Source organism: Oryzias melastigma, linkage group LG17 (assembly GCF_002922805.2).
Source record: "Oryzias melastigma strain HK-1 linkage group LG17, ASM292280v2, whole genome shotgun sequence".
NCBI classification, from domain to species: Eukaryota; Metazoa; Chordata; class Actinopteri; order Beloniformes; family Adrianichthyidae; genus Oryzias; species Oryzias melastigma.
In genome coordinates this window covers 13,326,573-13,337,699 of record NC_050528.1, presented here as the reverse complement: position 1 = coordinate 13,337,699, position 11,127 = coordinate 13,326,573, and the positions used below count along the sequence as shown (strand labels likewise).

Below are 11,127 nucleotides of genomic sequence, written 5' to 3'. Positions count from 1 at the left end.
GAAGAGTCTGGTGTACTGCTGTGGACTCTCTCTGCTGATGATCCTCAGAAACAAGGGAGCATCCACCAACTCCAAACATGCTGACTGACTGTTTTCTGCTTGTCTTTTATCAAACCTCATCCTTTCATCTCATTCATCACTTTGATCACAGCTCTCAAAAGTTCTTTATGACTTGCTGTAGATCCTTCATCAAATCTGGCTGTGTTGTGAAGATGAAACATTACTTTCTTCCTTTTCTTAAAAAATGATTTTAAATGAATATGCAACAGTAAAAACTCAGAGAGTCTTCTTGTTTTTTTTTGTTTTTTCTTCTCTCAGTCAGAAGGCTCCAGTTATGTAGCTCTTTAACCCTTCTAATGTAGCTCTGGTCAAAGAAAACTTTGTATAAGTTTTAAAATGTTACAAAGTAACTGTAAAGTAAAAAGTGAGAAACTAGTAAAGAAGAAATAAGTAAACAAACTCAAATTTAACTCATAAAAAACAGTTGAAGGACAATATTTTGACAACTTTTTGTGTGTCCTGTCCCACAGAAAATGGACGTCAGTGAGCACTTAATTAAATAGCTCAGATTTCATTTTGGTTCATTAAATATTACATTTGATGGACCAACAACAGTAAAATTATCTGTACTTTAAATTAATCACTGCTGACATTATACGTGACAGGGTGTCTTTTATTTTGAAAGGAGGTTCTATCAAAAGTAAAAAAAATGCTATTTTCTTTTAAAGTTTGTGTTTTATTCATGAAAAATGAACAACAGTTAATTTGTGTTTATCATAATTGTAACAATAGCATCAATACAAATCAGAGTTGTTTTTTTTTAAAGGTTGAAGGAAGATTGTGTGGCTCCTACTGGGTTGTAGTCTGTTAGAAGTGAACTCAAATGGCTTTTACAGAGTTGAAGGTTGTAGACCTCTGCTCTAAGTTTATGATTCTTGCAAGAATACAAAAAGTTCAGATGAAGCAGAGTCAGTACAGGAAGCAGCAAAAAAGGGTGGGTTCTTGGTGAACAGCAGCAAATATTAATGAATTTTCAGTGGTTATTATCACAGGAAATGTTGCTGACAGAAAAACAACTTTCCTGCAACTGTGTGTTTGTGTCTCTGAACTGTTCATTGTGGCTTTGCAATAAACGTTTCAAATGCCACAGCTTTTGTTGACCATATTAGGACAAACATTCTGCTTTCATCACTTATACACGGTCTTCCTTAGAACACAATGTAATGTATGAAAAAGTATTTATGCATGCATCTATGTCTATCCAAGGATAAACATAGAAGCAATTTTTTCTGTTAGTTAGAAAAATGTTTTTGTGTTAGGATTAATGCTCTTCATAATCTTCTCTCATACAATATTATATACAAGAGGAAAAAAATGAATTGCTGGATGAACTCTGTTGCTGTTGGTGTTACGCCGATACAGTAATTGAGGTGTGAGCAAGATAGAACGATTTATTTACAGTGGAGGTTTTCAACAAAAAGTGGAGGAAGGAGAAAAACTTATGTACAGTGGAGCTGCTGGCTCTGATCTGCCCGTTTTTCTACCACCATTTTAATTGCCGCCTGCCATAGGAACGCATCCCGGACACAAACACACAAGCAGAACATTCTTTTACGTTGCTACATTAGCCTCACCCCGTATATGCCATAGTGGTCCAAGTTTGGGAGGAAACCTATGATGGAAACACATTTACGTATTGCCTTGTCCAGAGGTGGGCGAACTTTTCCACTCGTGGGCCGCAAAGGCTTCTAAAATTTGGCAGAAGGGCCAGACCATATACTTTATATATATATTGTATATCGATCTAAAGACAGTTAAATATGTTATCAATAAAGTTTCATTCATTCATAATCCTTTTATCAAAATAAAAAACACTGTTTATAAAATAAAAAATAACCAAACATCTGTTTGATCTTAATGGAAATAAGTCAGGAAAAAAAATAATATTGACAAATTTCGAAAATATAATCAACAACCTGTCCTCTCTGTCCCTTGTTAGGAGAGGTTACCTTTTTCTTTATCTCCTTTCTCCTCTTCTTCTTTTTTAAATGTTCAATTTTTTTTGTAAATTGGGTATCAGATGCTTTTTACCTTTTTTGTCAATCTTTCTGCCGTTTTGCCAAACTTCCCAGCCAAAGGCGTCGATTAAACCAATTCTCACCTCAACACGTTTTGTGTTGACCATTTTTATTTGGCCTTGTATTACATGTTTAGATGGCACCAGATCCTAGAGAAACAACATATGTGCTGCAGTTGAAATGACAATAAAACTTCCCTTATCATGAAACATCTGCAATAGTACATTCATTTGTATCAAGTTCAAAATTTGTTTTTTTTTTTGCTTTAATAATCTGCAAACAAAGAATATTCCCTTCTGATTGATCTAAAGCATCAAACCCTTTTCTTTGTTCGAAGTTCCACCAGAGAGCAGAACAAAAGGTGCCTGATGCATGTGAACAGCAGCAGATGTGAATCTATGACGGTTACCTTACCCAGTATGAATCTGCTCTTAGTGGTTATTATTACAGGAAATGCTGCAGACAGACAATGAATCTTCCTGCAGCTGCTTGTGTTTGTGCTCTGCAACCTCTGTGAGGTTAATAGTGGCTTCACACTTAGAAACAACAAACACACAAACAGCTTTTACTGCCTAAATAATGATAAATGTCTTTGTTTTAGACACTGGTCTTGATAAGAGTATAAAAGATAAACCAAAAATACTTGTTTATTATTTATTTAAATAAATTGAAAATACTTGTTGTTTTTTTCATTCAAAGTTTGAAAAGTTTGACGACAATGTTCTATTTTTGTTCACACAAATTTCAGGCTTTAATCTATTTTTTTAGATATTGGGAAGACAGTGGTTAATTTAGAGATGAGAATAATGAGGACCACATAAGTATTTTTTAACTTGATTTTGTGATGATCATTTCAAAAATGTTCTCACAAAAATGGCCTTAAATGTCTCTAGAGGAGGAAGCACCACCCTGAATGGTTCATCATCTCCCAAAAAATAAATAAATACATTATAAAAAATTGAATGAGCTGGTTGAACTGATGAATAAGAACTGTGAAGAGTCGGACAATGCTTTCTTTTTGATTAAGTCAGCTCAAGGGCGCCCCCCTTTGGCTATTATTTGCATTGGCAGATACAAATCGTTACTATAATCAGAACACATTACATACAAAGCAGCTAAGAAAAGAGAGTAAAACTTATTTCTGAAGGTTCAGATTACATTTTCTTGGAAATAATAAGATGATTGTTTCATTATTGGTCACAGAGATCTATCAACAAATTTGAAGTGAATTTGTCCTTGTGTAATTTCTCCACCTCTGTTAAACTTCACATAACAAACTGTGTATGTAAGTTTAGCATCAAGCTAAGTGTGTTTGTGAACATGAATGTGTTTGAGTGTTTGTGCATCATGTGACCCAGATTGTCTTCATCTGCTGTCAGATTCAAATCAGAGAGATGAAACCACACAGCAGCTTCAGCTGAGCTGTCAGTCTGCAGCAGCAGTCTTCTCTGTGAGCTGCAGGGGCTGATGGGAGCTTGGAAGAAGAGTTACAGAGCCTCGACTGATCCAGCATGGATATCATTGGTCTGAATTGCATTTTTGGTTTGGCAAAGATTTTATGTTGGATGGCCTTCCTGACACTACCCTCTGTTGTTTTCAGGCATGGGACTGCCACAGTGAGACCTTAGCTTGGGCCCCCTTGTGGCTACACTGGGTCTGAAAAATATTGGACAACTGCATGATGCAGTGATAAATGAACATCGTAAAACATCTTTTTTACCTTGTTATATAGCCTGGTTTATCCCTACTAATTGAAATATTTTTGGGTGAACTCACTGACACATTTTTCCTTTTTTTACAAAACAAAGAACAGCTCCTTAAACACAGACACCAATCCAAACAGCTGAGAACTACATAAAAGGATCGACTCTCATAAAATATCAAACCTCAAATCAAATAAAGAAAACAAGTCAAAGAACCACGCTCCAAATCATGGCATGACCAGACAGGTTTATTATGTCACTTAAATTTTACAAGTTTACTGTTCATTTCTGACAGTTAATTTAAAACATTTAATCCAGCAATTTATTCTCACAGCATCCTGTCAGTCAGAGATATAAAAAAAATAATCCTTGTTCAGAAGCTCATGCTCTCATTCTTCTGCAGTTCAAATATACATAAAAGAAAAATCAAGCATAAGGTAGCAAAGTCACACTAAGTTCAGCCTCTGATAAAAGGTTCTTTATGTTTCATGTCTGGTTCCTGGTCAAAAATGTAAAGCTGATCAGCTCTGATCCAAAGTGCAACAGTTAGAAATTTCTGAGAAGTTTTCCACAAGAAAGAAATTGTGTTACCGTATCTGATGCAACAACAACACACAAATTACTGGAATGTTTTGTGCTCCCTAAGAAATGGATCAGCAAATAAATAAGTTAAATTGTACACAATGTTATTTAAAATAAACCTATTGAGTAATAAAATACTAAATTAGCAAGAAAACATGTAAAATTTTCATGAATGGAATAAAGTGCAAGTTACAAACTGCTCAAGAAATAAATAAATCAAATCCAACGACGCCGCAGAAATTCAGTCTGAGAGAAAGAAGAGAGAACTCCTGATCGGAGCATCGTCTCAGCTGATCTCACAGGTGAGCCACATCATTCAGTCGGACAGGTGGGTTCACCTGCAAAAATAGAAAACACAGAAACAACACTGCAAAATAAACATCCGCAGACTGCCAGCATTTCTCTGAGGATGACTACTCTGAGACAAAACTTCACTAAGAAGAATAAACAGTTTTCCTAAAAGTTCTTGTCTTTCCTTTGTGTGCAGAAATATACTAATACATAGATAACACACAACATTACTTACACAATAGGATTGAATTGCAATTATACTATTCTATGAAGATATAATAAAATATTATACTTAAAATTTCTAAAAAATGATTAATGCACGGTTGCCTTGAAGTGTAAATCACATCAACAATCACACAATGCAACAATGAAAAAAGAACAGCAATTCATGACAAAAACAAAATTACATTTTAGAAATCAAAACCACATGCCAGAAACCAAAACATAATTGCAAAAAAAAAAAACAACTGAAGAGAAAAAAAAAGAAATAAAAGAAATGTTTCAGAAAACAAATGTAACCTCCAGAGATCAAACTGAGATGTTAAAAAAATGAAACGTAATAAGAATCCAGAAAAGGTAGATATTATGGGGCATCCCTAATTGGGTGATGATCTTTTTTCACCTTTTAAACCTAAAGTTATTTGGCATGACAATATCTTCCTATAGAAGGTATTTATCCAAACATTCTTCTGCTTTCCCTCTTCTTAAAAACTTAAATGTCACCATCCAGTCAGTGAATTCCAATTGTACGTACATTTTCTGATTTCTTTTTTTGTTCGATTTATTAATAATATAATAATTTTGATTTCTGGAAATTGATTTTGTTTTCCAAAACGTTACTTTTTACGTTTTGATTGCTTAAATTTTGTTTATATTTTGTTTACATTATAATATATTTTTTTTATTAATTTTTGTTGTGCTTTTTTAAATTGCTGTTGTGATCTTCAATATGTTTTTGCATGGAGGGATGTGTTGGAGTGATTCACTGTGTATGAGAATCACTATGTGAGTGTGGGCATTTTCCACCATCTCCCCAACACACACTCACACACATGCATTGAAAATACTTGGATCCAGACTGATTGATGGAGCAGGAAAAACATGAAACTTGTCATTTGGTGACGCAGCTCTGAGATTAGAACTAAAATAGATGGACTGATAGTTCACATATCCAAAGGTGCAGGAACCTCATGTACAAACCAAAACAAAGTATATGCACGTAAATAATCAAAGCTGTTTGGTTTTCTTTAATCTAAGATCTCTGTGAAAAGGTGCGTTCCTTCACACTGTGACGTCTGATTATTTTATGAGCATGTGTTGGTTTCTAAAGCCCTCTGATTGTGATTTTTGAGGGGAAAAGGTACAACCAAAAGTTGTCTTTGCTCATTTTCTGGTGGAATCCCACTGATCCAGCTGACAAAAATAAGAACTGATGTTTTCATTTCTGTTTCTGTCCTGTAACATCTTAAAAAAGGGGAAGCCATCTTGAATTTACCTCTGACTGCTGGTGAGCCATGGGACAGTCCAAATGGGTGACAGACTGCCCGCACCACCACACCTCCACCAGTCCATCCAGAGGAAAGCAGTCCAGCTCCTCACAGAGGTGCGCCGAGCCTCTCTCAACCTGCAGCAGCTGATTCTCCCCCAGAACCTGCAGGTCAGAAGACAGAGGACTTCCCTAGTGTGCAGCAAATGCACACTCATGTGCATACATACATGTACACACTCACAAATAAATGCAAACACATGCACATAGATGCACACATGTGCACAATTCCTCAGCACTTGCATGAACATGCCCAACAGACAAATATGTGTTTGCAGCAGCACACACATGCACATATATACACACACCTGTAGCATCTTCGTGCACATATTAATGGATCCACCTGATCACACATTCATCGGCATGCACACACTTAAATGCTCACACACAAACAAATGTGCACAGCTTTGTGTGTTTCTAAGACCTGTGAGGAACTGCTGGACTTCTGACAGTCTTCATTGATGTTTTCGTCCATCATCAAATTCATCATCCTGCCTGAACACTCTGAGACCTGCACACACACACCCCCACAGTGATTGCTGAGCCAAAACATACATCAGCAGATGTCCCTTCCCCCCCTCACCTCATTTTTTAGCTCATTCATTTTCAGGGGTGTTGGTGTTATTGGAGCACCCCTGAGCAGTGCCTGGATTCGGTCTTGAATTGGCGTTGGGGTCCTGCAAACAGCAGTGCCTTCTGAGCTCCGATCTGACCTGTCTGCAGCAGTGCAGAGAACTGAGACAGACCTGCTGGTCTGGCTGCAGTCCACGCAGTTATTCTCCCTTCTGCAGGGGTGTTTGAAGGTGCAGAGGGGGGTGGAGGTGAGAGCTGGATGCAGTGGCTTCAGGTCGCTCACCTCATGCATACACTGTGCCCCCCTGCAGGAAGAAGAGTCCAGGTAGGAGGTGCCCTCTTCGGTGTACATCAGCTGCTCCACTCCACCGACCACCTTAACACAACAAAAACCCTTTAACCTGACTCCACAGACCTTTATTAGATCTCAGCCTGGTTCTGTTTAGGATCAGAACAGTGCGTTGTGTATCTTCAGCGGGTTGTGTGTCTGTAGTTGGATGTCTGTAGTAGTTGTGTGTCTGCTCACATCAACAAACTGCAGGCTGCTGTTGGTGAGCTGCTGCTCTGGACAGGTGCAGAGCAACAGTGGACGAAAGTCCTGATGGGAGGAGTCCCTCTCCAGTTCATAGCTCCACATCTCTGAGTTCTGTGATGGAGAGGATCTGAATCAGAGAAAGTTTTTTAAAAAGTGGCTGCATGATGAAGAAAAGCAGTTACCGTTTCTGTCAGCTCTGCAGATGATGCCAGCTTGCAAACACTCATTGACGAGCCATATCCCGGGGAGGAGGTGAGACCACAGGCCGAGTAGAGATGGGTGGAGTTTGCATGGGGCCTGTTCATACTGTGTTGACTGGAGGAGCAGCAGCACTCATCCATCCTCTTTCTCAGTTTGTCGGCCTGCTCCAAGACACATTAGAGTTACTTCAACCCAAATGACTTCTTCTTGCTAGAAGGCAGATTCTTGGATGGAGGGAGACCTTGGTGGGGATTTTGGCTGTGCTTGGGGGGCTGCAGGTCCAGGTTGTAGACCTGGAAGAGGAGCTGTGGAGATTCAAGATGTGCAGGTAGCCCTCCTTTTCCACCTTCCTCTTTAGCGTGGAGTTCCAGTGGTTCTTGATGGCGTTGTCCGTCCTTAGAGCAGTAAGCAAGGAGTCAGAGTTTGAGCACCCTCTACAGGGAGCACTTACATTCTCACCTGCCAGGGAGCAGCTTTGAAATGTCCGCCCAGCGGTTTCCCAGCAGGCCGTGTGCCTGGCACACAATGCGATCTTCCTCCAGAGTCCAGCTGGTCTTTTTTACTGTTGGGTTCAGGTGGTTGTGCCAGCGCTCGCGGCACTGCTTCCCATTTCGGGTGTGCAGGTGTTTGGCAATGAGTGACCAGCGCTTAGTGCCATACTTATGAACCAGGTCTGTGACCTGTGCAGGAAGGGACATTTCACCACCGTAGAAGCCAACTCACCCGTTTTCTAAGCAGTGGGTGGAATTTCAGATGAGTGATTACCTGTTGATCCTCCTGTATTGTCCAGGGACCCTTGACCAGCTCTGGATTTTTGATCTGCTGCCAACGACGCTGACACTGCATCTGTGACCTCTGACCCTGGCAGACCACAGCAGGTTAGTTCATAAGGCCCATCCACCAATGCATCTGCTCGACAGATCATCTGTTCACTTCTTTATTCTAACATCTGAATCTAAATCCACTCACTTCAAAATGCAGAGCCACTGCAGACCAGCTATTGGAACCAAATTCCTGCACCAGGAGGCGTAAAATTTCATCCTGACAGCAACAGAAATGTTTTGTTATCAGAATAAAAAACAATTCAACGGACTCTGAGCATGACCTGGAAGACGTACCTCCTCCTTAGTCCATCCAGGTTTCTGTAAAGATACTCTGGAGAATCGTCTCGAGCTGAAGTGGCTCCTTGACCTGAGACTGTAAAAGCATTAGAGCAGCCAGTCAGTATAGAAAACTATTCAATCTACCTGACTTTTGGTTACCCTTTTGTATAGACTGTAAATCCATTTTATTGTTTTTGAATTTTAAAATGGGGTTAACTAAAATAAACTGAGGTAAAATTAGAAAAACTGGTCCACTGAAGTCTGATCAGTCAAAGACAAATGCCTGAATTGAGCTGAGAGTATTGATCAAACTGAGCTTCTACTATTGTTTGTTATCATCTGAGAGTCTAGAGTCGAGAGCTGAGGACCAAGAGTGAAACAGCAATAAGATAGAGGTGAACCAGGTGTAAAGTAGAAGTGTGATGAGTTCTCACCCGGACCTACGGCTCCTGCTGCTCATGTCTGCCTGTCTGAGTCTGATAGGTGCTGCAGGAACAATGCCTGAAATGCAATAGTTTTGGCAGTAACGCGTTACATCAATATGATCCTTTTCACTATAATGAAGCAGTGAACAGCAGTAGTAACAGAGTAATATTTAAATCTTGAAATATTGTGTAACTTGTAAAGTACAACAGACAAACCAAAAAAGTCAGCAAGACCAATTCATAGATTAAAAAAAAAAACCAGAAACAAGATTTTTCCAGCTGGCCATAGGACACTTTAACCTTTTTGGATTAATGTTGACCTAAATTACTGAACCATATTTTTTGTAGGCTTTATAGACTTTATTGTTTGTTTATTGTGTATTTATTTAAGTTTTTTTCTTACACTCAATTGCTAACCATCCCGTTGTTGTATAGAGTGATGTGGTAAGCTTAACCTCCATTGTTTTAGTACAGGGTCTCTGGTTCAGTAATTTTTTTCTTTCAAAGCAGATGGCCTACATGTTGATTTGTATGGACAAACCTGATAAATTTGTCCTCCAATTGTTATGATTTCACTTTAAGAAACAGTAAACAGTATCACCAATAGCCACTATTATGCCAAATCATCACCCCAAACTATTATTAGTCACTTTACATGCAAAAAATGTTCTAATTCTGCAGTTTTTACTTATAAAGTATTTTCAAAGTAATGCAGAAGTTTTAAAACCCATTACAATTCTAAGAGTGTAAGATTGTAGTCAGGAGGGGTTTAACAATTCATTTTAATGATTCCATTTATATAATAATTTGTGGTTGACAATACGATTCACTGTATGTCATTTTGAAACTATTATATAAATTATATATATAATAAAATCAAGTTAGTTAATTGCTAAATCCCTAATATTAAGGGATTACTCCCTAAATTACAACACAAAGTAATCTGGTATGTGTGGAAGTAACTTGCTCAACACTGATGACAGATTTGTAAAAATATGTTCATTTTATTGATTATCATCGGATCCCAATGTTGTTGGAAGATCTGAATATGTTGTTACATGTAAACACTAAACTCAAGATTCTGCACTTTAAAGGCTGAAAGTTTCAAGTTCATTATGTAATTTTCTAAAATGAAGTTTAAACACTTTTGTAAAGTCTCACGACAAATTTCTAGCAACAAGCTGACTTTTTTTTTTCTGTTCGTCAGATCTGCTGCAGGAGGCTTTTTTAAACACATTTCTTTAAGTTCGATTATTTCCACCTTAATGTTCAATCTGAGACTATCAAGGCTAACACCGTTAGCGGTTCCCTGAGACCGTTGAAGGCGTTAAAATCGCCTCAGAAGATGATCGGGCTCCAGTGGTACCCGGGAAACCCGTACCGAGCCTCTGCCCCAGCCCATCAACCACCCGGGGTCGCCCGCTGCACCATCACAACCCCCCACCCCCACCCCCAAACCCCACCCAACAGAATATCTTACCCATACTCACCAATGGCGGCGCTACAGGAACGAACAGTGCAAACCGTGAGATCACGCGCTCTCCTCTGATTGGACGAAGATGGCTTCAGTTGCCCCCAGCTGATCTATGAACAGCTGGCGATCAGCTGCGCGGAAACACCTAACTCACCTGCTTTATTATAGCCTATATGGTTTAACTAGCAAAAATCAAATATTCGCGGTATTTCTAGACAGACATTTATTTATTTATTTGTTTCTTTTAGTCAAGAACAAAAAAAATTCTCTGTAACTTTCATTTAAGTAAAGATGTTAACTTTCATGATTTTTTTCCTGTAACAATTTTGTCCTCGTGGTCTTATTTTATTTATTTAGTTTTGTAAATGTTCCTTACATTTTAGATTTGATCTGTTCACTTTAATGTATGCATTAAAATCTCAGTGTTTCTATTTTTTGGATCAAAAGTGCGTTATTTATATAATGAATTAAATTGACATAAAAAGCTTGTTCTAAAAAATGTGATTACATTATGGCAAGCAGATGTTTTTTTTTTTTTTGTTTTTTTTTTGGTAATCACGCATTTCTCATAAGTAATAAATCTGGATTCATCAGAAAATGTATTTATTTTCAACAA

General features: G+C 38.3%; 1 protein-coding gene and 1 long non-coding RNA gene across 4 annotated transcripts; one reads left to right on the top strand and one right to left on the bottom strand.

Moving 5' to 3' along the window:
- The first annotated feature begins 591 nt into the window (after positions 1-591).
- On the top strand, positions 592-4,207 carry LOC112144406. Its single transcript, XR_002918889.2, has 3 exons — positions 592-994; positions 3,458-3,602; positions 3,679-4,207. It is a non-coding gene; the product is annotated as an uncharacterized LOC112144406 (long non-coding RNA).
- On the bottom strand, positions 4,009-10,674 carry LOC112144308 (transcriptional activator Myb). 3 transcript variants are annotated; one of them, XM_024268794.1, is made up of 14 exons: positions 10,528-10,674; positions 9,047-9,113; positions 8,628-8,706; positions 8,479-8,550; positions 8,275-8,370; positions 7,969-8,189; positions 7,751-7,904; positions 7,491-7,670; positions 7,300-7,419; positions 6,947-7,149; positions 6,784-6,877; positions 6,625-6,711; positions 6,150-6,305; positions 4,009-4,701 (listed from the first exon to the last, which is right to left on the bottom strand). In XM_024268794.1, the coding sequence occupies exons 2-14, from the start codon at positions 9,070-9,072 to the stop codon at positions 4,660-4,662; spliced, it is 1,530 nt and encodes a 509-aa protein (XP_024124562.1). In that variant the 5' UTR covers positions 9,073-9,113; positions 10,528-10,674; the 3' UTR covers positions 4,009-4,659. The 3 variants fall into 3 exon arrangements, with proteins under 3 accessions (XP_024124562.1, XP_024124561.1, XP_024124563.1); XM_024268793.1 differs by having other exon boundaries at positions 6,784-7,149; XM_024268795.1 differs by lacking the exon at positions 6,784-6,877 and having other exon boundaries at positions 7,057-7,149.
- Positions 10,675-11,127: the final 453 nt, after the last annotated feature.